The 26,896-nt window shown below is 44.6% G+C and overlaps 2 protein-coding genes across 2 annotated transcripts in view; one reads left to right on the forward strand and one right to left on the reverse strand.

Annotated features, from left to right (window-relative positions):
• The first annotated feature begins 4 nt into the window (after positions 1-4).
• Positions 5-21,900, forward strand: NHLRC3 (NHL repeat containing 3). Its single transcript, XM_084826045.1, has 7 exons — positions 5-176; positions 8,305-8,457; positions 9,433-9,586; positions 12,543-12,743; positions 13,910-14,001; positions 16,391-16,503; positions 17,827-21,900. The coding sequence occupies exons 1-7, from the start codon at positions 72-74 to the stop codon at positions 18,053-18,055; spliced, it is 1,047 nt and encodes a 348-aa protein (XP_084682171.1). The 5' UTR covers positions 5-71; the 3' UTR covers positions 18,056-21,900.
• Positions 21,901-22,072: 172 nt separating this feature from the next.
• Positions 22,073-26,896, reverse strand: part of LHFPL6 (LHFPL tetraspan subfamily member 6) — a 37,647-nt gene continuing 32,823 nt past the window's right edge. The window contains exon 4 of the mRNA XM_084826194.1: positions 22,073-24,897. Coding sequence (XP_084682320.1) covers positions 24,779-24,897 — 119 coding nt within the window. The 3' untranslated portion in view covers positions 22,073-24,778. The remainder of the gene's footprint in view (positions 24,898-26,896) is intronic.

Here is a 26,896-nt window from a genome sequence, read left to right on the forward strand (position 1 = left end):
GGGCATGCGCACGTCGCCTAGGTGAGGGGTGGGCCGTGCCCGTCCCGAGAGCGGGGCCCTGCGGTGCGGCGATGGGGGCTGGGCGGTGTCCCCGGCTTCGGTGGCTCGCGGGCCTTGGAGGGGCTGGCTCGCTCTGTCTGTTGGTAGCTCTGTATAGGGTAGGGACTGAGTTGCAGGTGGGTTGGCAGCCGTAGTAACACTCGGTGTGTGTTTGCCTTTTCATGCAGTGCTTTCAGATGTTCAAAGTGCTTCATGTACGTCTTTTAAACAATGCTTTTGTGTTACCTTTTTGGTCCGTCCTTCTTCCAAGGAGCTCAGGGCGGTACGCATCCCGTTATACTCACAGCAGCCCTGTGAGGTAGGTTAGGCTGAGAGACACTGACTGGCCTCTGGTCACCAGACTATGGTCAGGCAGTTTGAATGAGTGAGTCTGTCGTTGAGAGGTGGAATTGTGGAATGTCAGTTAAAGAAAGGAAAGGAAAGGTAAGGAAAAGAAGGGAAAATAGAAGGCAGGGAAAGAGATGAGAATCCAGCCCCTGGCAGATCTTGCATGGAGCATGGGGTTGGACTAGATGATCTCCAAGGGAGGGGTTGGACTAGATGATCTCCAAGGGAGGGGTTGGACTAGATGATCTCCAAGGGAGGGGTTGGACTAGATGATCTCCAAGGGACCTTCCATGTCTATGATGTAATACGTATCTTGGAAGGGGTGTGGTGGAAATCAAGGTTAAGGAAGAGATGTGTTGTATAAGGTTAAAAGCCCCCCCCCCCCCCCGGTACTATAGAGGGATGCTTCAGAAGGAGAGAAAAGGAAAAGGGACATTTTTCCCCTTTCCCAGTTTCCAAAACTGTGTGCCCCGCCGCCACTATATAGCTATAAAATACTTATTTATTTTATTTACAGTATTTATACCTCACCTTTTAGCCAAAAATGTTCCCAGGGCAGCTTACAAAGTCAAGTAGCATCCCGGTTCCTGCCCTCAGGCTTACAATCTAACTTTAAGTCATGACACACAAAGAATAACAGAGAGGGAAGGAGGGAGGATTTATATAATTACAATTTGTTTTTAAAGCCTATTTCGAGAGATGGTGATGGTGGCACTTCACTTTCTCTTCCTCTCTTGCTCATGGGTCAGTTGGTTGGAATGGCCTCTGTGAGGAGAGGAGGGGCCCAGCTTGGTGAAGCAGAAGCTGTGGGTGGGGAAGGTGATGGTGGTAGATTGCCTAGGTGGCTGCTGCTGTTGCTGCTTCCCTTGGGCTTGGGGCTGGCAGTCCTCTAATGCTATACAGCACACTGGGGAAGGCACGGTGGGTGGGAGAGAAATAAGATGTCTGTTATAGAATCATAGAATCATAGAATAGTAGGGTTGGAAGGGGCCTACAAGGCCATCGAGTCCAACCCCCTGCTCAATGCAGGAATCCAAGTCAGAGCATCCCTGACAGATGGCTGTCCAGCCTCGTCTTGAAGGCCTCCAGTGTGGGAGAGCCCACCACCTCCCCAGGTAATTGGTTCCATTGCCGTATTGCTCTGACACTCAGGAAGTTTTTCCTGATGTTCAGTCGGAATCTGGCTTCCTGTAACTTGAGCCCATTCTTCCGTGTCCTGCACTCTGGGATGATCAAGAAGAGATCCTGGCCTTCTTCTCTGTGACAACCTTTCAAGTACTTGAAGAGCGCTATCATATCTCCCCTCAGTCTTCTCTTCTCAAGGCTAAACATGCCCAGTTCTTTCAGTCTCTCTTCATAGGGCTTTGTTTCCAGTCCCCTGATCATCTTTGTTGCCCTCCTTTGAACCCTCTCCAGCTTGTCTGCATCCTTCTTAAAGTGTGGTGCCCAGAACTGGACACAGTACTCCAGATGAGGCCTAACCAGTGCTGAGTAGAGGGGAACTAGTACTTCCCGGGATTTGGAAGCGATGCTTCTATGAATGCAGCCCAAAATAGCATTTGCCTTTTTTGCAGCCACATCACATTGTTGGCTCATATTCAGCTTGTGATCGACGACAATTCCAAGATCCTTCTCGCTCGTAGTGTGGTTGAGCCACGTATCCCCCATCTTGTAACTGTGCATTTGGTTTCTTTTTCCTAGGTGCAGAACTTGGCATTTGTCCCTATTAAATGCCATTCTGTTGTTTTCTGCCCAGCACTCCAGTCTATCCAGATCACTTTGAATTTTGTTTCTGTCTTCCAAAGTATTAGCTATCCCTCCCAATTTTGTGTCATCTGCAAATTTGATCAGCATTCCCTGCACCTCCTCCTCCAAGTCATTAATAAAAATGTTGAAGAGCACCGGGCCCAGGACTGAGCCCTGCGGTACCCCACTCGTTACCTCTCCCCAGCTTGAGAAGGTCCCATTGATAAGCACTCTTTGAGTCCGATTCTGTAGCCAACTGTGGATCCACATGATCGTTGTTTCATCTAGCCCACTTCGAGCTAGTTTGCTCATCAGGAGATCATGGGGCACTTTGTCGAAAGCTTTGCTGAAGTCGAGGTATATGATGTCTACAGCATTCCCACGGTCTACAAGGGAGGTGACTTGATCAAAAAATGAGATCAGATTTGTCTGGCAGGACTTGTTTTTGACAAATCCATGTTGGCTTCGAGTAATCACGGCATTGTTGTCAAGGTGCTTCCAGATGGATTGCTTTATGATCTGCTCCAGAATTTTCCCAGGAATTGATGTCAGACTGACTGGTCTGTAGTTCCCAGGTTCCTCCTTTTTACCCTTTTTGAAGATAGGGACAACGTTAGCCCTCCTCCAGTCATCTGGCACTTCCCCGGTCCTCCATGATTTCTCAAAGAGAATAGACAGCGGTTCTGAGAGTTCTTCTGCCAGTTCCTTTATGACTCTAGGATGCAGTTCATCTGGCCCTGGAGATTTGAACTCATTCAAAGAAATGAGGTGTTCCTTGACCATATGCCTGTCGATCTCAAGCTGCAATCCTGCCCCTTCAGCCTGTACTTCGCCTTTGCCAGGGGGGTCATAGACCCTCTTTTGGGAGAAGACTGAGCCAAAGTAGGAATTGAGCACCTCTGCCTTTTCTTTGTCCTCTGTTATCATTTTGCTATCCTTATTTAATAGCTGAACAACCATTTCTTTCCTCTGCCTTTTACTATGCACGTAGCTGAAGAAAGCCTTTTTGTTGTTTTTAGCATCCCTCGCTAACCTCACCTCGTTCTCCGCTTTAGCCTTCCTGACGCCATCCCTGCAATTCTGTGCTACCTGCCTGTACTCTTCCTTTGTTACTTGGCCTTCTTTCCACTTCCTATATGTGTCCTTTTTTGTTTTCAGGTCATCCCTAAGCTTTTTGTGAAGCCACATTGGCTTCTTCTGTTGTCTTCCACCTTTTCTTCTTGTTGGAATTGTTTGTGATTGTGCCTTGAGAATTTCCTTTTTTAAAAGTTCCCACCCATCTTGGACTCCTTTTCTCGCTAGCATTGCTTGCCATGGGACCTTACTGATCATTGTTCTGAGTTTATTAAAATCAGCTTTCCTAAAATCCAGGGTACGCGTTTGAGTACACTCGGCTTTTGCTTCCCTTAGAACCAAGAACTCAAGTACAACATGGTCGCTTTCCCCCAGAGTTCCTGTAACTGCTACTTTATCCACTAAGTCATCTCTGTTGGTTAGGATCAAGTCAAGGATAGCCGATCCTCTAGTTCCTTCCTCTACTTTCTGTAGGAGGAAGTTATCCGCCACACAAGTCAGGAATTTCCTGGAGGGGCCATGTTTTGCAGAATTTGTCTCCCAACAAATATCGGGGAAATTGAAGTCCCCCATTACTACTACATCATGCTTCCTTAAAACATTGGCTATTTGCTTTTCAAAAGTTTCATCCTTGTCTTCTCCTTGATTGGGTGGCCGGTAGTAGACTCCGACCACCAGGTTCCTTTTATTCTTTGCTCCATTTATTTCAACCCAGATGCTCTTGATGGGGCTACCAAGCTCCTCCTCCTGTATTTCTGTGCAGAGATATGTATTTTTCACATACAGTGCAACCCCGCCTCCCTTTCTGTTCCTCCTGTTCTTTTTGAACAAGTTATATCCTTCAACTGCTGTATTCCAGTCATGAGAGTCATCCCACCAAGTCTCAGTTATACCTATCAGGTCATAATTTCCCTCCTGTATTAAGAGTTCAAGTTCGTTCTGTTTGTTTCCCATACTCTGGGCATTAGTATATAGACATCGAAGACCATGTGCTTCATAGTCTGGCTTTCTTCCTACCTGTGTCTGAAGACTATTATTGGGCGCTATCAGAGCTGTTCTCTCCATTGCAGTGCATGCGCCTACGTCCATTGTTACCCCCAACATTACATCTCCCTTCCCCGTAGGATTCAGTTTAAAGCCCTCCTGATGAAGTTCTTCATGCTGTGGCCAAACACATTCTTCCCAGCCTTTGTGAGGTGCAACCCATCCCTAGCCAACAGCCCATCTTCCAGGAAGTATAGCCCGTGGTCCCAGAATCCAAATCTCTCTCGTCGGCACCACCTTCGTAGCCAGTCATTCACCCGGAGTATTTTTCGTTCCCTTTCTATCCCTCTTCTAACTACTGGAAGGATGGATGAGAAAACTATCTGGGCCCCAAAGTTCTTGAGTTTCCTTCCCAAAGCTTCAAAGTCTGACGTGATCTCTTCGTAGCTCCGCTTGGCGGTATCATTTGTTCCCACATGGATGAGAAGAAAGGGATACCTGTCAGTGGGCTTTATGAGTGCAGGCAACCTTTCAGTCACGTCTCTAATCTGTCCTCCCGGGAGACAACATACCTGGCGAGTCCACGGGTCTTCGCGACATACTTGGGTCTCGATCCCACGCAGCAAGGAGTCTCCCACTACTACCACTCTTCTCTTCTTCTTCTTGTAGGCCTGGGTTTCATCGCCTCTGTTTGACTGACCTTTAGCCTCTTGCTCACTCTCATGCAGGTTCCCCTGTGATTCTTCCTCTGCAGGCTGTCCTCCAGTCTCATCTGCAAGTACCTGGAATCGGTTCCACAGCTCCACCGCTTCCACTGGTGCAGAGTGGCGTCTAGTTGTTCTTCTTCTCCTAACTGTCACCGTTTTCCAAGGAGTATCCTCTACTCCATTTTTCTTCACCTCAGCATTTCCCACTGCCTCATCTTGCTGTTGCTCTTCAAGCTTCTGGTCTGCCCTTTGCTGCTGTAGTTCCCCCATTCTGTCCAAGAACTCTTCGTGTTCTCTTATTCCCCGGAGGGTTGACAGTCGCCGCTCCAGTCCACTTACTTTTTCCTCCAGCAGCGTGATCAACTTGCACTTGTTGCAGGTGTAGGCCATGTTGTTCTCAGGCAAGAAAACAAACATTGCACACACCTTGCAGGTCACCACCACTGGAGAGTCTTGTCCTTCCATAGCCTCTTTTCCCTTTTTGTGTCTAGCTTTGTGATTGTTCTAGACTAGCCTGTGCCTGCTCCTCTACTCAGTAGAGGTTAAAAGCAGAGTCCCACTGGTGTGGAAGTGTGTGTTACAAGACAAATAAATGAAAAAAAGTTAGTAAAAAAAAATAAAAAAAAATGTTAGGGGCCTCCCCCTTGACCTCCCCTGCTGAACTCCCCTGGCCAACTCCTGTTTGCTCCCCCTGTTCGCTCGCTCTCTGGGAGCTTGCCTGCTTCTGTAGTCCCTGGACCAGCTGGAGCAGCTTGCTCTGCTCTGCTCTGCTCAGCTGGGAGGCGGGAAACAGACTGAAGCTTCCCGCCCAGTCAGCTGCTGGGAGTACTCAGGCCACACCCCTCCAATTCAGTTGGAGCTCTCAGAAGCTCCTGGTGAGCTCACAGCCAGTCAGAAGGATAAAGGGCAGCGCCCTGGGCTTCCTGCAACCCACTTACCTCTTAGCCTCTGTCTCCTTTGTCTCCTTTGTCTCTTCAACCACTGCAACTCCCCTGGCCAACTCCTGTTTGCTCCCCCTGTTCGCTCGCTCTCTGGGAGCTTGCCTGCTTCTGTAGTCCCTGGACCAGCTGGAGCAGCTTGCTCTGCTCTGCTCTGCTCAGCTGGGAGGCGGGAAACAGACTTATCATTTCCCCACTCCTGAAACGCCTTCTCCCTTGAGAGGCCTGAACAGCACTCCAAAGGTCCTCTTCCAGGCTGTTGAGACCATCGATCATGGTGCCTTTCTGGACCAGCTATCTGAGGTGGGGATTGGGGGCATTGTGCTTCGGTGGTTCTGTTGCTCTGCCCCCTGGCAGTTAGGTTATGCCACAGCATTCTGTTTGTCCCCTCAGTGTAAAACCCCTGAGTGAAATCAACTAGGGGTTTGAGGTGCAATGTCATCAGTGCATTGGTGACACCCAGTTCGACTCCTTCTTGTCATCAAATTCAGGTGAAGCTGTAGAAATGCTGAGCCGGTGTCTGAAATCCAGTAATGGATTGGATGGCCAGTGAACTGAAGCTCAGTCCAGACAGGGTGGAGGTAGTGCAGGTGTGTGGTTTGTCTGACCAGGGAGGTGAGATTAACCTATTCTGAGTGGAGTGGTGCACCCTGTTAAGGATCAGACTTGCAGTGTGGAAGTGCTGTTAGATCCAGCCCAGTCTTTGGAGACCCAAATGGTTTATCTAGCCAGAAACACCACTTACCACCTTTTGCTAGTGTGCCATCCGTGACCCCTCCTGGACAGTGATAGCCTAGCCGCAGTTACCCATGCTTATAAAAACAGCCCTGCTGGGTCAGACCAAAGGTGTCTTGTTTCCTACAGTGGGCAATCAGATGCAGATGGGAAGCCAACAAGGAGGACATGAGGGCAGCAATAGCCCTCTCCTGCTGTTGCTGCCCAGCAACCGGTATTCAGAGGCTTGTAGCCTCGGATGCAGGAGGTAGCACATAGCCTTCATTTCTAGAAGCTGGTGATAGACTCATCTCCGTGTGTTTGTCTAATCCCCCTTTAAAGCCATCTAAGCTGGCAGCCATCACTACATCTTATGGTAGCAAATTTCATAGTTTCGCAACGTGCTGTGTAAAAAAGTACTTCCTTCTTGTTTGACCCAAATCTCTCACCATTCAGCTTCATTGGGTGACACGGGGTTCTAGTATTATGAAGGAGAACAACTTCTCTCTATCCACTTCCTCCACACCATGCATAATTTTATCCATTTCTTTTACTGTGGCCCCACCTTACTAAACTAAAAGGCCCCAAACATTTGGGGAGTTGCTCCTTCTCCTTGATAATTTTGATTGCACTTTTCTGCATTTTTTCTAGCTCTACACTATCTTTTTTGAGACACAGTGACTGGAGATGTATGCAGTATGCCAAGTATAGTTGCACTGTAGATTTGTATAAAGGCATTATGATACTGGCAGTTTTATTTTTGGTCCCTTTCCTAATGACCCCTAGGATAGAATTTGCATTTTTTCACAGCTGCTGTACGCTAGTTTGATGCTTACACTGAGCTGCCACTGTGATCCCAAGATTGTTTTCTTGGCTAGTCACTGTCATTTCAGCCCCCATCAGGTTATATGTGGAGAGGAGTTTTTGCCCCAGTGTGCATTGTTTTACATTTACTTGAATTGAACTGCATTTATTGTTTACTTGTGCATTCATCCATTTTTTAGAGATATATTTGGAGCCCTTTGCAATCCCTTTTGTTTTCACCACCCTGAATAATTTGCTGTCATCAGCAGACTTGGCCACCACACTGCTCATCTGACTCTAGATAATTTATGAATATGTTAAAAAGCACTGGTCCCAATACAGATCATTGTTTTACCGCACTTCTTACATCCCCCCATTGTAAGAGCTGTCCATTTATTTCTGCATTTTGCTTCTTGCTCTTCAAACTATTTAGATTGCAGTAACACATTGTAGTGCCTTTGAAAACTGTTGAGAAGCTTCAGTTGGTGCAAAAATCTACAGGTAGATGACTTACAGGGACTGCGCCTACAGAGTACATTTTGTGAGTGATAAAACAACTGCATTGGCTACTGGCCCATTTTATGGCCAAAATACTCATTTTGGGCTTTAGAGCCATATCAGGCCAAGGACCAGTGCACCTCAAGGACCATCATAAACCTGCCCTGATATTGAGTTCCTCTTCAGAGGCAGTCTCTCCCCCCATCACTCACCCCACTTCACTTTATAGGTGAGGTGGGTAGGGGCCAGAGACAGGGCCTTCTCAGTGGTGGTGTCATTGGCCATGCTGGCTGGGGATGGTGGGAGTTGTAGACCAACACATCTGGAGGGCACCAGGTTGAGGAAAGCTGCCTTAGAGGAAGGGTGCGACAAAAATGTAACACGTAAATAATACATGCTTCTCTCTGGCAGTGGCCCATTTATCAATATTACTTTCACAATTTATTTTTAAGGTGATGAACCGATTGACTTTCTATGCTCTCTGGAGGATAGAGAAGCCACTCTATAAGCTTGATGTAAATTGGCCTAAATTTCCAGAGCAAATAACTGGCCAAACATTTTGTGTGGCTGTTGATGACATCCATGGATTAATTTATGTGGGACAGGTAAGAAAAGGCATAATTCTTCTGTCCTGACTAGTAGAAGGATCACATCTGTAACTATGGTTGTTAGCAGTTTCCATTTTTACATCAACTAATCTAGTAAGTCTTGCAGAGGATACCAGGTGGAGGTTCACACTTCTAAATGCAGCCTGTGTAAGGAAGGAGATATGTGATCCTGTGTTGTAGAGAACTTTTTTGTGGGAAGCAGACATTGCATAGCTTCCTTCCAGTGTGAGTGCAGGTCCTATACTGATGAGTATCCTACTTTTTAAAAGGAGAATGTAGCATGAGAATTCTTGACAAGAATGAAAAATTTTGTGGAATGGCAAGAGCTACCCAGACAGACGTTGCCATTGTTCCAGTTACATAGACGATGTTAGATAATTGCACAGAATGATAATCCAGGATTCTTATCCTGGTTTACTGTTAATGAGCATAATACTCATTGCTTCACACAGTTGGGTAAAATTAATCAAAAATGGATACTTTCCATCGTCTGGATCTGGGATCTTGGTTTATTGCTCCCAGACAAGCCAGAATCATAAGCTAGCTTTCTTGTGGGTTTTCGAGAGGCATCTGTTTATCTCCATCAACATGATTCCAGCAAGGCAGTTCTGTTCTTAAGCATAACAAAAACTAGGACTGATATTTATTATATTGATAGGTTGATAACTCAGATACTATTTATTTTTATCCTGCTTTCCAGCCAAAATTGGCTTTCAAATGTCTCCTTGGGCTCACTAGCCTCTTTGCTTATTACACATCTGCATAACACAATGGAGAGAAGCCTCTGAGTAATTAGGCATTGTATGCCTTTCCCCCTTGTCTGTTAATTGGAAATAACACTACTTGGTCAAGCTTATAGGAGTTATGAGAATGTACTGTCCATGTTACAAGGATCTGTAACAAAAAATGCTGAGGATTTCCCTCTGCAATTTTCCTGACTGGTTTTCTTCTACTATGTTTGTGTCCCTTCAGAGAGGTGATGATAATGTGCCAAAGGTCATAGTGTATTATGAGGATGGCCGTTTCTTCCAAGCATGGAATATTACTACCATTGAAATGCCCCATGGTATCTTTGCATTGAACACACCCAATATGAGTTCAGTGTGGATCACAGATGTTGGAACTGGTATGTAGGCCTAACTGGCAAGCAAATGGTGAGGGATGATGAGAGTTGTAGGCCAAAGATTTGGAGGGCTACAAGTTGCCCACCCCTTATTTAGATGGTGCCTTTCCACAAGAGAAATTGTGTTCAATGTGGTACACAACATAAAAAATTAATCTCTAACATAGCAATCTATTTCAAGATGTAATACCAATATTTCAACAATTCAAGATTTAAAAAATCATCCAAACAGGCTGTATTGCTATTAAGATTTCAACATAGAGAAGCACCATCAAGAATCAGCTGAGTAATGAGAGTCTTCACAAACCCAACAAATTGGTTTGGCAACTCACCTCCCAACCAAGTTCTCACACCAGGGGCATTCATAGACCTGGTTCACAGGATCACCACAGTTCACCATGGCTTATTAGCCATGGTGGGTTGCAGCGCCCTTGGGAGCCAGGTTGACAACCCAAATTCCCACCAGCATGGTTTCTTATTACACACGAACCTGATGAGGGTGGGTTGCTGGGGTGTTCAACAAGCCACCCAGAACCCAGGGGCTGTTTTAGGGTTGCAGGTGGTTTCTCAACCACCCCAAAAGCCCACCCTTGCCAGGTTTGGATGTAATGAGAAACTACAGCATCCCCGCACTGCTCTCAAATGTTCAAAATGGCCACCACGAGAAGCCCCATGGGAAATTCCCCCATCCTGGCTTCTCATTATGTGCAAACTGGCCCACAGAGTCCTAACCAATTCTCCTTCCCATCCCAGGACTAAATGAGATAGCATCCATACCCTCTGAGTGATAGCAACCAGCAGCAGTAGATTCCTTGTGTAGGCTCCTGTGGTGATATCCAACTGAGCATCTCAGGGCACAATCCTATGCATGTTTAGACAGACAAACACCTACTGCATTCATATTTTTAAAAAGCAATGCTAGGCTTAGAAGTCTTAGTGGGAAAAACTAGTTTTTAATTTGGACAGCAAGTGTGTATTGGTTTTCAACAGTGAAAGAGCAAAGCACACATCAACATAGGATTGTGCCCTAATAGAGTGCTTTTTCCATCTTGGTTGGCAGATCACAACTGACAAAGCTACAGCCTGATCCTTTTTTACTTGGAAATGAATTCTCACTTAAGTGTTGTAATGTGCTTCATTGATCAGAATTCAGTTCTCGAGATCATGAAGCTTGCATGGTGCTGTTGAATGGAAACTGACCAAGTTTCTGTTGGCCACTATGGGGGATTTTGCCTCCATCATTGCCACCACCTATGAGGAAATTGCTCCTTCACTGGGCAATCCCATGTATGAGGTTTCTTATTCTTAGCAAATACTTCTATTTCAGGGCCTAAGGAACTCTCTGCCACTATAACTCAGAGTTTCTTAAGATGACCCTTTTCCGCTGCCACCAACTGTCTTAGAATAAAACCTCCTAGTAGCTGGTAGAAGAGGCTTAGGCGAAAGTTGGGCACCATCACTAGAGACAGGATAAACTATTAAGGGTGCAATCCTTATGTCGATAGTCAGCAGCCTCCAATCTCAGAGGCTGCCAAGTATTGACTGCAAGGCGGCCCCAGCCATGCTGCATTTCTGCTAGACAGGCAGTTTTGCCCATCTAGCAGTGTCACTTTGGAGGGGGAGGGAAGGAGGCTGGGGCGGCCATAGGATTCAGTGTAAGCAGCCACTCTCCCCTCCCTGCCCCAGGAACGCCCCCTTTCCCCTGTCTCCGCGCTCCATTTACTGAGCACAGAGAGGTAGCCGGCACTGTTCTTTCCACGCCAGTGCACACGGGGAGGGGAGTGCAGTTTCCTGGCTACAAGGTCACAGGCAGGGCTCCGACCTCATAGCTAGGAAACCAACCAATTCTGTGGCTCTCCAGATGCTGTCTAGGGGCCATAGGATTGCGGTCTAAGTTGTTTATTAAAGGGATATTTTATAAAGGGAATATCAATACTTACTTTGGGATTTCAAAAAGCAATTAAGGACTCAAGAGATAGATTTGCTACTACTCTTAGTGACTTCTTTTACCTCAGGCCAAATTCCATAAACTGTCACCTAGCCAAATACACCCACAACCTGGTCCAGCTCTTGGGTACAGTCTTTCTCTGTCTCTTAAAGCTTCTCTGGTTGTATTTCTGACTGCTTGGACCATTTATCTGATTTTCACTGCCTGCTTGTGTAACCTTCTTCTAGCAAGATCTTAGGACAGCCTCCTGGCATAACACTGCTCCCTACACCTGATCTTCACCAGCCATGTATGGTTAACTCACAGAGGAGGAATAGCTTAACATTTAAGCCTTAGCTATTCACTTTCTCCTCAGCTTTCTCTTCGTCCTTCTATAACACAGCTCACCAACCAGCAGACCTCTCTGACTGACTACCAACGGACTCTCTCAGTCCCTCAATGTCCACTCCTAAAATGTCATTTCCTAACTGCTGTTTCCCACCTAACTAGAATCCCCAATCAAAATTGAATTTATCTGATCTAGGCCTCATCTATAAATAATCAAAGTGATTGTCTCTCCCTCCCCCTTCAGAACGTCACCAGGCAGCTGCTACTAAAACAGACCTTCAACACCGCCACCGCCACAGCACTAGGCCTCAGGCCTACACAGATACATTATAGCCTCACAGAGTATTTACAGAACAACAACAGTTCTATATATGGCATTTCTTCACAGTCACCATCTGTCCATCCCCAAACCTACAATTCTGTACCTGTGCAAATCTTGTAGTTTGTACACATTTAGGTGATTTTAGAAGGAAGAGAGAAGCTGGTTGAGGGGGCAGTAGGATCAGGAACAAAAAATCATGGTGAGAGACTGAGTGCCATGGAAAGCATTTGAGAGCTGTAAATCCTGTCAATGCCCCCTCCAGTTTCTGCCCAGTTCTGTACAATTTCACTCTTATTTAAATGACAGACTTCGCAGAGAAAATGTGATCTTATTGAGAAGTCTCTGCCTCTTCTTTAATATAGGAAAGTATGGACACACAGTTAAACAATACAGTCCTGCAGGCCAACTGCTTCAAGTCATAGGTTCTCCAGGTAAAGCAGGCTCCGGTACAAACCCCCTGCAGTTTGACCAGCCAGCAGACGTTTATGTTGAACAAACGGGAGACATCTACATTGTGGATGGTGATGGAGGGATGAACAACCGCCTACTCAAATTGACGCCAGGTAAGCAAAGTGAACATAAAAGGCCTACAGGTGACACTTTCAAACTGGCTTTGGTTTGTAATGCACTTGTGGCGTTCTCTGTGATAAAGAGCCCATTGGCACTGGTCAAGTGGCTTCTATTTGACACAGTCAGCCGCAGCCATAGTCCTTCCAGTACATCTCACTTATTTGTCTATCACTTCAGCATTTCTTCAGGTCTTTTCTCTCTTCCATTTAGGTTTACCTAAACATTACATGCAGCATTTCAAACCACAGTAGAATTGCACCATTCAGGTCTTAATAGAGTACAAAATATTTTAAAAGTGGGTGGGGGAGCCCCCAAATTCTTAGTGGATAGTTGTTGTTTTTTTACAAAATCTAGAATATGTTCAACCACTCTGTTCATAGGGAAAAGACAGAAGGGGACAGCCCACTAATATTGAAAAATGCAACTTACAGTGGGGCTTACTTCTGAGTAGACATGTAAAGGATTGCATTATTCATGTTCAGGTTCTCATTGATCAGGAGTCAACTGTCACTCTTGTTTCTAATTCTATTGCTGCTATTTATTGCCTGGCCTATTAGATATTTTGGGTACTAATTGCTTAATTAGAATTCAAATAATATCTTCTGTATGGAACCATGAATCTTAACCTCCACATCTTGAAGAGGATTATTCTGAAGAACTAAAATGTATCTTCCAATAATGGTCAGAATTCTGACTATAATCCTAGTGTGGTAGTTATGCCCCTATCCTGTATGGGAGATTACTCAACAGAAAGCTGGATTATGTCATGTGGATACTCATAGGTGGAATATTGCTTGGTATTTTTTAAAAAGTAACTGTAGCACAAATATGCATTATTATTTTTTCCTAATGTTAGGCCACCTTCACAGTTTTGTCCAGGAAAATTGTGTTGTGATCTAGTAGCTGATCTATAATAAAATAAATGTGACATACATCATATTAACCTTCTTTGAACTGCAGGCTTGACATGAAGAGTAAATTATCTTCCACTGACAGATGTCTTGCAGATCTCAGGAAGAACAATGTTGATGTTAAACTTACACTGGTTTTGTAATTGCTATAAACATTAAGGCAAAACAGTTATCTAGTCTTAATACTGACATTTTATTACAAACACATAGCAATGCATAATGTTTGAGCAACTGCTTTCTACCCACAGATTTAAAGACTTTATGGCTTCATGGGGAAAATGGTTCTGCTGCTACGCAGTTTAGGATCCCACACAGTGTAACAGTGGATTCCGTTGGACGGGTAAAGTAGCAGTGATCGTTTTGATGCCATTTTATAAAATCTCATAATACCCAGCCTTCCCCAACCTGGCACCCTCCAGATGTGTTGGACTACAACTCTCATAATTCCCAGCCAGCATGGCCATTGGCTGTTCTATTCATTTACCTGGAATGATTCCATACTAGGTCTTTACTGTGGAATTGCCATGCTTTGTTCACTCACTTTTTACAGGCATCTGCATGATACTGTCAAGAAGTCATTGCTATCCTGTATTTCTTTTTTTAATTAGTATTTTAAATAGCATTAAAAGGCTGTTTCAGCTATAAGTCTTAAAAAAATTAAAACATCATGTAAGAGTGTTATAGCATTATAACACTATAATGCTTTTTTAAAGTGTTGGATGCTGTGGGGGAAACCATTTTTGATTGCCACCTTTTTAGCAAGGTGGTTAAAGGCGGTGACTGGAATGTTTTTTTTTATATTGACAATTTAGTGTTCTAGCACTATAACACTTTTTCATTTAAGTGCTATTTTACTATTTTAATAATAATAATAATAATAATAGAAATAAAAACATTCTAATGCTAAGTAAAATATAAGATTTTTAAAAAAAGAAATGGTGATAAAATGGTGCCCACTGTGGAAGTTATAGTGAATGTGTGCTTAGCTTCAAATAGTCACTCCAGTGAATTGGATCGTCCCCTTCCCCACCCATAAAAGCTACGTCACGCCTACTCGTGTGGGCAGAGGATACAGGATGTACCCATAGAATAAGCACAGTCCTTTCATAGTATGGAAAGTCAAATTGCGATTCTGCATGTAGAAGAGCAACAATTGGTTATCACTAGGAACCCCCAGTCTAGAAGCAGTGTTAGAACTTTCAAAGAAGAGTTGAGGATTGGAGCTTCAGAGCTTTTTCTACAGTCAGTTCCAGATTGTTTTGGGTTTGCACTGACTGGGGTTTGCTCTGCCTTGAATTGGAGGATTTGCCTTTTCCATTCTGCCAAACTGTAGATAAGGGGTAAGCAACACGGTGCCCTCCAGATATTTGGACTACAACTCCCATCAGTCTCGGCCAGCATGGCCAAGTCAGGAATCATGTGGTCCAAAACATCTGGAGGACACTGAGTTGCAAGCTTTTATGGCCTGTCATCCTCCCCTTTCGTGCCACTTTGCATTCCCTTCTCTTTTTCAGCAGTTTTAAACACACAAAGAAATGAGCAGTTACATGTCAAATACTGATTCTGGTTGCCTCGACTCTTGTTTTACAAAATTGCATGTGGAAAATGGCTCGCTGAGCACTCTGTGCTAGGTGGAATGAGGTGAAGGCAGCAGTCAGATATTATGCACATCCTGACAAAGGGAGTGCTGCATGGTGGTAAAGCTGGAGGAGCAAAAATGGTGGAAAGGAAAGATAATGGGGCAAGGCTGTAGAAATCTTTAGAGCAGGGATTGGGGAACACTTACCAGCCAAAAATGGGTGATTTGATGCTGAATATCATTGACAAATGCTATAGAGGCTTAAAAAGGACAAATTTAGCATCCCTTTTAAGCTTCCTGAGCAGTTTGCTGCTGAAATCCAGTGCCAAATTGTTTACTTTTTTGCCATCGCTGTGCTGCCAAATTTTGGTGATGGGAGGACTGAGAAGGAGTAGCTTCTGGACCCCTCCGCAAAGCTGCTCATTCCTGCTTTAGGGGTAAGGCCAAGGAGTTTGGACTGGTAGTGGAAGGGATGTGAAGCCAGTGGAGGGATTTCAGGAGATTTTAAACAATTTTGTATAAGGAGAAGCAGCATGATTTAATGATGGGTTGAAGCTGGGGAGCAAAGGAGAAGCAGGAGCTGAAGATAATGTCAAGGCTGCTTTCCTGCTCAACATGATGGATAGTGAAGATGTCCACTGAGGCAGAGAGTAATCAGAGGGAGGAAGGTTTGGGAGGAAGGCTAAACAATTCAGTCTTGAACCTATTGAGTTTAAGAAGCTATAAGTGTCATACAGGCAGTTGGAAATGCAAGACTGAGCAGGAAAGAGGTATGGATGGATGTCATCCATATTTATATGCCACCTGTCACTATCGAAATTCCAGGGTGGTTCACAACAATATAAAAACACAACAGGATAAAAAAAACCAGCAGATAAAACAGCTGAAAACATTCCTAATATCCTCAGTGGCAGAATTCAGTATGCCTGGGTAAATAAAAAGGATGCATGTTCTTGATTAATACTTAGGAAGAATTGATTCTTGCCTGGAATGGAGTTCAGTGATGAGGTGCAATATGTCATACTGACCTGTTCAGGAAGAGAACATTTTGTTCCCCATTTGATATGATATTAAGTATTCTGGTGTATATGCAGATCTGTTGAGGGTTGTTTTTTTAATGGTCTTAGAACAGTTTCTTTGTGTGCAATAGGTATGGGTTGCTGATAGGAGCAATTGGAGAATCCAGGTTTTTGACAAAATCACAGGGGAATGGTTGGGCTCCTGGAGTAGCTGCTTCACAGACGATGGGCCTTCCTCTGTCAGGTATATTTCCTGTATGCTTGCATGCAAATGTGTGTAGTGGGTGGAAAGGGAGACTTTTCAACTAACCAGGAGCCACATTGACTGAACTCCCTTTTGTGTAAGGTGGCAGACTGAAAAGCTTCAACTCCTAGGTTACAGCCCATTTACTTTTTAGGTGGCACTGTGGATACACCAGTGTTTGATCCAGCATGTTTGCTAGAGATGTACAGCCCCCTATGCACTTCACATGCTAGAGAGCCATATGTGCGCCATACCCTCTTAACATGTGGTATTGTGTAAAGCAGGGGTAGGCAACTGGAGGCACTCCAGTTATTTTGGCCTACAACTCCCAGAACAGGGGTGCTCTGACTTGGATTCCTGCATTGAGCAGGGGGTTGGACTCGATGGCCTTGTAGGCCCCTTCCAACCCTACTATTCTATGATTCTCCCATCAGCCCTATGGTGAGGGAATTGGGCAAGACACCCTTCATGGGCCCTCTCCCTCAGTGACTGTACCTTCTCACTGCCATTGTCATCAGCTGCAACAGTATGGGAGCTGGCACAGCGGGGCTACAAGCAGGATAGGGAATTGGTGAAAATAATCTCTCTCCTTCTGTTAGCAAGTGTCTCTGCTGGATTAAAGGCCCTTCTGCTAACAGAAGGACTCCTTCTGTGGAAGAAAGGGCACTTGGGATCCAATCTATTGAGTCTGAAGCCAAAAGGACCACATTTGAGCATGGTTGTGACTCCATTTAGTTGCATCTACAGCAGCATGGGAGCCACTTCCTGTGCCACATTGCTCTGGAAGGTTACGAAGGAAGCAACCCCGTAGTCTTTCATTTATCAGGACACTAATGAATACATTCAGATTTAGGGTGGGTTGTATCCATTTAGTGACTTGGCCACAAAGGTTAATCTGGTTGGTCAACTCAAACATTTTGTGTGGCTTAAAACAAACAAAAAATACCACCCCAAAAAGACAGTTAGGAATGTTGACATGAAGGCTTGGGTCCAAAGAACCTGCTGTATGACCAGAAGACACCGCTATTCACCCGGGGGGGCAGGGCAGACAGGGAATGTCAATTTCCCCTCTTGTTAGAACCCTCCTTCCACCCTTTGCTGAAAACTGGCTCCAGATCCCACCGTTAGGAACAACCGGGGGTTCTCAGGAGACCCTCCAGAGCAGCTTTTCACATGGCATAGGGATTTGCAAATGGATGGAAGGTGACACTCCATTATGGTCATAAGTGCAGTCTGTCCATACAGCACAATCCTTGGATCCAAACAGATTCTATCGTTCCTTTTCTTTAAATAGCCTCTCTTTTTTTTTTCTTCCCCTGGTAGATTAACTCCTGATGAGAGGTATATGATCGTAGCCCAAATAAATATTAATAGGGTGTTGATCTTAGCTGCCCCACCAATAGGATCAATTGGGGACTGTGTTGTGGTGGACACAATTCAACTTGCCGACAAGGTCAAGCCCCATCTTCTGGATGTCAGCATGAAAACTGGAGCAGTTTATGTGGCAGAGATTGGCGCCGAGCAAGTACAGAAGTTTGTGCCTTTAGACTAGCATCATCTTTCACACTATGCAAATTCTGGATTCTCCTTCCTATTGCCAGACTGCTGTTGACTGTGTAATATGGGAACCTTTGAATTAACTTTATGAACTTGAAGTACACATTAGTTTCAGTTTTTGTGCCTAACTCAGGGACTTAATTGTTGGCAATTTTTTTAGTTTTAACTGTATTTTAACTGTATTTCATTATATTAACATTTTGTATTCTGACATGGTTTTCTGTCCAGATGACAAAGGAATACTTGTTTAGTATAGCTGCAAGAGCCATTTTATGTTACTACTTCATGTGATCAGAATTTTCTGTTTATTTCTGTTTTACACCCAGCTAAGTAGCCTTACTGATTCACTCCTGTGAATGGGAGAAAACAGACTAGTCTGATCTGTATGTGAAGGCAGCAGGAATGACTGTGCTGCAAAATCTCCTGAGTCCTGATTACCTCTGGGAACATCTCCTCTGGTATGAGCCCTTAAGAACTTCTGAGATGGTCCTGCTTCAAGGAGGCTAGCTTAGCTTGCACAAAGAGCAGAGCCTTCTCAGTGGCAGCCTCAGTGCTCTGAAACGCTCTTCTGAGGTACATACAGCCCCTCCCCCTGCTATCCTATTGAAGGCAGGTTACAATCTCTCTATTGCTGATCTATTTTCTATTGTGTTTTATATACCACTGTGAAATGTATATGCATGTTTCTCTCTCTCTCTCTCTCTCTCTCTCTCTCTCTCTCTCTCTCTCTCTCTCATATACACACGCACACACACACCTTGGACTATTCAGCCTCCTAATGCTTTGGAGAATGGCCAAGAAATTCAGTACGACCAAAACCAAGCTCACATGCTACAACTATCACAAATTTGTGATAGGGATGTTTACATATCCACTTTTGTATGTCTGATTGTGGCTGTGCTTACATTTTGCAGTATCTTAAAAGGTTTTTCTTCATTTTCCTGGATACTTTTTATTATTTGTGCAGCACCAGCTACAAAGAGAAAAGCCCTATTTGAAAAGCTAATAGTGTTGAAGGTTGCTTTATATACTAGTTGTAGGTGAAACCCAGTGAACTAGTTCCACTGAAGGAACTGCTCCCATCAGCAGAACCAGGGAATCCTGTTCCCCGCATGCACACTCATAATCTACCCTGGAGGGCTGGGGAACCCTCTAGATGAGATTTGTGGAGAGTTGCAGGTGGGAAAAGAGAGGGACAAAGTCCAGTCGCGTGACATGGGATTCCACCCCAAAGATTTAAGATGTCATCTGAGTGCAACAAACACATCTGTCAAATGGACACAGGCAGGCACAGGGTTGCTTGCACTTCCTCATGTATACACTTGGTAACAAATCCAGGTTTTCTGTCATATAATGTTTGTAATGGCTGTAACAAAGAGGAGAAAAGAAAGGAACAAAGGAAAGATGTGGGTGATGTTTCAGGGATGTTTCAGGTAGAGGGCTCAATCTTGTAACCTACTGGATTCTCTGCAATAAGCAATCAAATGCAGGATTCTCGTTTCTCATTTGAAGGCGATATTGGGTTGGGCCACATTTGTCCTTACTAGCTTAAGTCCCATTGACTTCACTGGGACTAAAGCATGACTAACGTACTCTGGCTCCAACTCATTGTGATAGCAGTTTCTAAGGAGAAGGCCAAGCGTCAAGTGAAGGCCAAATGTGTGTTAAGACGAATGCAAGTAGAAGATAGATATAAAAGAGTCACTGTGAGGAAAAGGAGATATTGGAATACTCCAGTGATTAAGCTAATAGATGTGCATGGACAAGGAAGCAGGATGGAGGCATTTCATGCTATCTGGGCACTGGAAGATTTCCTCCCACTCTCTAAATCCTAGCAGAGGTTGCTCACATATGTTCAGTCTTCTTTTTCCCCATAGCCAAACAGGCCACAAATGTTGCACTTTCCTTTTTGTGTCAGAGGGCACAAAGTCCTTAATTATCACTTTTGTTACAGTCATGCAGATTCTAAAATGCCCTTTCACACCATTTCCAGTTACTGCCTGTTATATTTGTTCTAGAGAGTTGATTATTCTTGTGTCCACAGCAGGTCAGAAAGCTTGTTGGAGCTTGAGCTTCACCCCCCCGACACACACACACGCGTAGTTGTGAAATGAACTCTTTGGTAGGGAATGCAAATGTAATCCTTAATATTCCCAAACAGTGGCATTGACTACATAGCCCATGTGCTGTATAGTGCTGTCTTAGCAAAATGGAGATTTGGAAATCATCTTTATTTCAGCATGAAGTAGACCTCCACAGAACTTTGTTATAAACCCTGAGCTATTACATTCAGATAAAAATAGGGTGGAGAGACTGGGTTACATCCAACATTGCATGAGCAGACTTCCACTCACGCATTGGACCTTTCCAGTCTTCTCCCCCCCAAATTTTCTCCAGAGGGTCCCCTGACCCTCCAGAGCAGATTGGGGGTGGGGGGCAGGCAGCTGGGGGTAGGAGGGAGAAACTGCTCCACTGGCAGATGCTGTTTTGTCAATGGAAGGACACAATTGGATTTCACCTTTTGTGAAACTGCTGGCTATTGAATAGAGACTACTGAGAGCAATTTTCACCTCTGCAGTGGTCACTTGAATCAATGATCCAAGCTTGCTCACCTCTGCCCACCTTTAAGATCTTTGGATAGATTGCTATTGAAACACTTGCAACATGTGTTAGGAAGAAAGGTGGTCACAGTGATGGAAGAGGATGCCTGGCTGGGAGTAACTGTGCTAGAGGTCGAAGTCAACCTGGTCCTCCAACAAGCCAGGCAAGCTCAGGCCAGCAATTTGGCTCAGGCCAGCTCAGTGGATATATCCTACAGAGACGTCTAGAATCTGAGGGACTCATTACTGTTAATCAACCACTCGGCTCTTAAAAACACAGTCGAAGCTAGTTAAGCAACCTAATGCCTCGAACCATGACTCCGAAAACATGAGCCATTTCTGCCTATAGATGGAAGACTAAAAAGGTGGCAATGAAATTCCCTCTGCCTTTGTCAGCAGAGAGTGAGGGGTTCGCCCACACTTTGCAGTGGATTCTCCTTCATGTTTATCTTAGTCCGTCTTAGAACCAAGAGTTTGACATTAAAATGCAAAAAGAAAAAAAGTTGGGAAAATGACTCCCTGAGGAAAAAATGCTTATGGATGTTCAGACTGGAGTCATGCTATTAAATATTTTCAACTGTGAAAGTGACTCTCGCAAAAGTACATGTCATCAGGGCCCAATTTCCCATCCCACAATCACCTTGGAGACATGGGGGGAGGGAGTGGTCAGCCTCTGCTGCCACGGTTTCCAGGATGGTTGAGGTCTGAAGGCATGTCCAGCCCTTGTGCCTGGTGGGGGCCCTTCTGCCATCAGCTGTGGGAGCTAGGGCCACTGGGAGGCTGTGCCTCTGCTTCCCAGGAATAGCATCAGGCCAAGAGAATGTCCAACTTGGCTCATCTATTGGGCGGGAAAGGAGCAGTTGCAGGGAACGCACTTCCTCCTCCCTGACAGTAGCCCTGGAACTGGGGAAAGAACACTCTGGCCCATTCCACTGGCCTTAGGAACAAGAGCTGCATTCTAACAAGAGCACCAGCAAGGAAAGATCAGGCTGGCCTGAAGTACCTTCAAATGCCTGCTTATAGCTCACCAACTAGTTCTGGCCTTGAAAAACCGATTTCCCCCTCCTTCCTTTCCCGTCCGCTCCCATTCCCTTGTGTGTCTTGTCTTTTTAGTTTGTAAGCCTGATGGCAAAGCCTGTCTCCTTTTTTATTGATGTGAGCTGCTTTGGGAAACAGTAATTATCTGAAAAGCTGGATAAACATGCAATAAGTAAGCAAATAATAAACTCTTCCTTGTTTCTACAAGGGTGCAGGCCTCTTGTGTTCCGCCCTTTCCTACCCACCTCCAGCTTGGCAGCCTCTTCTTTCACCTTTCACTCTTCTTTCACTTTGAAGACCAAGACAGACATTTATTCACATTACAGAAAGAATAAAGTCACAGGCATTAAAGGAAAAAACAACAGATTAACAATATAATTGAAGTATCATAGGTAAGACATTTATTTACAGATTCTAAAATACAAACAAAATAGTACGTTTTATATTAATTACAAAGATGTATATTAAAATAAACAATACTGCACAATACAACAATAATTACCTAACAGTATTAGTAACAAAACTTGGAAGATGTTTGTCACTGCTCTTGCATAAGTAGTAGTATTCTACTGTGCCACACACACACAATTGCCATTGGACAAAACTGTCCTTTTACTGCCCTTCATAGGAATACTCTATCTAAAAGGCTACATATGCTGAGTAAAGTATTGCATTTTTGTAATAATTTGGAAACATTGAGGTTAATATAAAATTATATAGGTCTGAAAAAGCCATTAATAAAACTTGAGAACACAGGTACATGGATTATATGAAATACTGGAAAAATGGCCCATTAGTCCATTAGGCTTTTAGTTTAAAATGTGGTATAATACTGAAATTAAAATAATCTAGCAAAAATAGAAAAGAATTGCACAGTATTCATTGCAACTATTCTGCTCCACATACTTTTGTGTGAGTGGCTGTCACCTGAAGCAGTAATAGAATAAGCAGGAGTTGTAGTGGTCTCGAATGAACGAAACGGAGTGAGTAAATAGGAATGACAAGTCCTCTGTTGCCATTTCTTGGTTTTGTGTGATGACAAGACACGCCCTCTGACCATGCAAAGAAAAGCGTGTATCTTGCGATGGGCAATGCACATATCTCCCCTTCATGGAAGAGCTAAGCGTGGTCAAGGAGGAAGGGAGCCTTGCATTTCCCCTGTTGCTGCTTTGGGTGAAACATTGGAAGCCACCCTGTGAAGGAAGGAAATGTGAAGCAAGACGTATTTGTCTCTGCTTCTCTCTAGAGCATGGGTGAGGAACCTCTTTCAGCCCAAGGGCCAAGTTCAATTTTAGAGACGCTCTCCCGGGGCTGTATTGGGGGGGGGGGGTGAAGGCAAAGGGGCAGAGCCAGAAATACAAAAAATGCCAGCATATTCTAGCTTAAAGCTCTTACTGCCAGTAAGTAAGCCTTAGGAGAGGCATTTCAAGCTCTTAGCATGGGGGTGGGGGGCTGCACAAAGCCTAGGAAACCACCAAAGGTTTGGTGGTTGGGGGAAAGAGTGGGGCCAGCAGAAGGGGGTGTGGCCATCTGGGGAACCCTGGAGGGCCAGACTGGGACCAGAGGAGAGCTGGATTTGGCCCCTCGGCCACAAGTTCCCCACCCCTGCTCTGGAGTGAGTGGGAGGAGTGGAGCTTGAACTGGTGGAGGAGGGAAGAGAAAGAAAAATCAAACATGTCTGAAGAGGTACGGATACAAAAGGAAGGTGGAGATACGTGTGCATGCTATGCTGAAAGAGGGCATTCAAAGGAGGAATTGCTTGTATACATGGGGAAAGATGTACAGATATTTTCATCTGTGACTGAAGAAAAAACTGTGTGTGTGATATTGCATGTGAAGAAAGTGTAGGGCAGGCCAGACGTACAGATTATATGTAGATGTATATAATGGTAGCTCCACACCCCCTTTTTGGCATGAAAATCTGCTTCATCAGGGGCCACTTGGGAGTGGAGAGGTGAGGTGACACGATGCTGAACTCTTTTCCCACCTGCCATTTTTCCATTTCCAGTTGCTCATCCAAAAGTAGCTTTTCATGCTTCCCAACCCCACTAAAAAAAACCAGACTTGTTGGGCTTTCATTACACAAATGTGTTTGTAAGGTGTAGCTTGACCCTATCTATAGGTTATGTGTAAAATTAAGAAGTGTGTTGGTGTGTGCATTTGTGAAGAGAGGAAAAAACAACAGATGTGGATGTCTGTGCTTTTTAGATGAAGGTGAAAAGACTATGTCAGCCTTAGCCATTTGCCTGAGTAACAATGCCTTCCCTGGCAAGCTCCCCATCAAACTACTCTGTGGCACACAGACAGGCCTGTTGAACTGTTGGGAGGCTGGTGCTTTTAAAAAAATTAATCTTTGAGGCTAGCATTTGTAGCGTGTATGTATGAAGGAAAAGTGTCTGTGCAAAGCTAGGCAGATGTGCTTCAGGAGTCTTGCAACAAAAGAGAACCTTTGCCTCTTTCATGCCAAGTTCACTAAATTAAACTCCAAATGGAGCCAACAAATCGGGTTGGGGAGCCTCTAAAGGCTAATACTTTTAAGGCCTGGAAATAGGTGCTCTCCACACACATACACACACAAGGGGCAGCCGCTCCAGCTGTGAGCTGATGTGGCTGATCACTTCAGGAAAATCAGCTATGACTCTCATCCGAAGAGTAACCAAACGGTGAAGAAATGCCCGCTTTATGTCCAGTTTGCTGATGTGAAAGTATCCTTGTCCTCCAGCATGGAATTTTCTCACCCTTTCAATCGATGGGTGCTACACATCAATCATTATTTCCCCCTCCCAGATAGGGGATACTTCTTTTAGTTCTACTATTCCATAATAGGCTAGGAATAATGTGGTAAGAGCCTAAGCCCCACAGGTTTCTTGCGTTATACCCCTAAGATAAAGAGAACCCCACTATTCACAGCGTCACATCAATTCCAACTTCATTGACTCCTGTTTGCATTGACCCGGCTACAATGAAGAGCTAATGTACCTTTCCAAGAAAGGTTTACATACTCATTTCTTTTAGTGTTCTTCTTTTTCTTCTTTTTTTACCCCCTAAAGTGGTTCACGTTGTCCTGGGTCTTTCTGGCTTCAGTAAGGATACTGTTTTTGTTTCTTGCCAGAGAAACAGGCCAGCCAAGTGCAGAACAACATTGCTGCAGCAGCTCCTCCTCCAGTACAGTAATAAGCCCAGCCAATTTCACAGGTACCTACAGGTGATCAAAATAAACACATAAAAAGACAATATGATCAGAAATTGTTTCCTTTTACCATCTTTTTCAATGGAAAAAATAGTATTTTTTTATAAATGCCATCTCTTATAATTTATGTTTAGGGCAACATTATGAACAGCAATTTAAGAAGTGTATTTTTGCAATGGACTGTGTTTGTTCAGGCCTCATCCACAAGGCATGGGATCCCTTTGGCTGTGCTGGGCATGAACAGTAACAAGTGAGATTTCATTTTAAACGGGCAAGATCACAGTTAAATTCCAGTCAATTCAGAAGGGGAAAACATACAGCTAGCTTGCTTCTCATTTAAAAGTATGGGATGTGAGTGCCTATTTTTTGGCTGAATTGTACCCTTTGCATATAATCTGATGTCCTCCCACTAGGAATGCTCAGAAATTCACAGGTGGTGCTTTGTTAAGCTTCACCCACCAGAGGAATGGCAGTTTTAGAGAAATACATATTATCTTTTTCCACTAGGAGGTAAGATTTGAAGCCCTTCTGTCCCAGTAGAGTTTTTAGAGTTTCTTAGAGACCCAAGAAGCCACCCTAGCATGATTGTCCCCATAAGCCCCCAGCCCATTTGACATCATTTAGGTCATGTCTACTCTCTGCACATATATAACATCCAGGCTGCCACCGCTGCCCCAAACCTAGCATGCTAGGTTGCTTACTCACCTGGGCAGACTTCAGCCTCCTCTGCTGCTTCCTGGCACTTGGGAGAGCAATGTAGGAACATAAGAAACTGCCTTATACTGAATGAGGCCAGTGGTCCATCTAGCCCAGTAGTGTCAACACTTACTGGCAGCAGTGGATCTCCAAGATTTCAGGCAAGAGCTTTTCCAGCCCTACCTGGAAATGCAGGGGGTTGAACCAGGGACCTTCAGCATGCAAAGCAAGTGCTCTACCACCGAGCTATTGCCTTTCCCATGAACATAGGGAGAGCTCAAATGATTCTAAAATCCTGTGCTTGGGTGAGTGAGTGACACAACCTGTCCCTCTTGAGTAGGAAAACACACAAGGTACTTGAGCACAGTGCACCCAGGCAGCAGACCGGCCCTCCATTTCCTCCTTGAGCAGTTTGCACATGACTCTTCTTGGCCAGTGAGTGTGATTCTCTCATACCCTCCTTTTCCACTGCTCCATGATGTTCAGGAAAGTAATAGGAAGGATGGGTGGTTCTTGGCTTGGAACATGGAAACAAGGCTTGCAATGTCTAAATTGCAGGTGAGACTTTCCTTTCCCAACCATATCTAAGGCAAGAACTATAAAGCAGGGGCAGGAGGTGAGAGCAATGGGATAAAAGGAGGTCAAATAAGTATTAATTAAATGTTCAATGTTAAGTTGGATGGTATATATGGTGCACAGTCTTAAGACCACTGCGGGGTTGAGAGAAGGGGGCATGTTGTTGCTTTGGGATGGTATTGCAGCCCACAACAGGAAGTATTGGCCAGCATGATGGCTTCTGAAAAACAGGGGCTACTATTGTGGGTGGGCTGCTAAAAACATTCACAATATTTTAAAGGCTACTTGATACAGTACTTAATCTCAGCTTTCTTCAATACCTCATATCCTCCGAGGAAGACAACAGGGAACCATGCAATATTGTGGCTGATACCAGGTCACTAAATTTTGAAGGAGAGTTCTCACCCATTATCCCTAGTTAAAAGATCTCAGGTAGTAGGTGCTGGAAAGGCCTCTGGCCCTGGAAAGCCACTGTCCCTCAGAGTAGACCTCCCCAACTTGGTGCCTGCCATATGTTTTGGACTATAACTCCATAATCCATCACCACTGGCCATGCTGGCTGGGGCTGATGGGAGTTGAAGTCCAAAACATTTGGAGGGTACCAGGTTACTTATCCTTGGAACAGACAGTACTGTGCCAGACAGGTCAACAGTCTCACTCAAATTAAGGTAGCTTCATATGTGATTTGACTGTGGAGACATTGCATGGGAGAGACAAACTTGAGGCAAAAGGGGGA

Source organism: Heloderma suspectum, chromosome 1 (assembly GCF_057233095.1).
Source record: "Heloderma suspectum isolate Gila_16-S chromosome 1, 16-S_ref, whole genome shotgun sequence".
Lineage (NCBI taxonomy): Eukaryota > Metazoa > Chordata > Lepidosauria > Squamata > Helodermatidae > Heloderma > Heloderma suspectum.

What these genes read in the sequence shown, in the direction of transcription:
- NHLRC3 (XM_084826045.1), top strand. Translation starts at nt 72, where the DNA reads ATGGGGGCTGGGCGGTGTCCCCGGCTTCGGTGGCTCGCGGGCCTTGGA. An exon ending in GATCACAGATGTTGGAACTG is followed by an intron (nt 9,587 to 12,542) that starts GTATGTAGGCCT and finishes TCTTTAATATAG; the next exon opens with GAAAGTATGGACACACAGTT. An exon ending in GATGGGCCTTCCTCTGTCAG is followed by an intron (nt 16,504 to 17,826) that starts GTATATTTCCTG and finishes TTCCCCTGGTAG; the next exon opens with ATTAACTCCTGATGAGAGGT.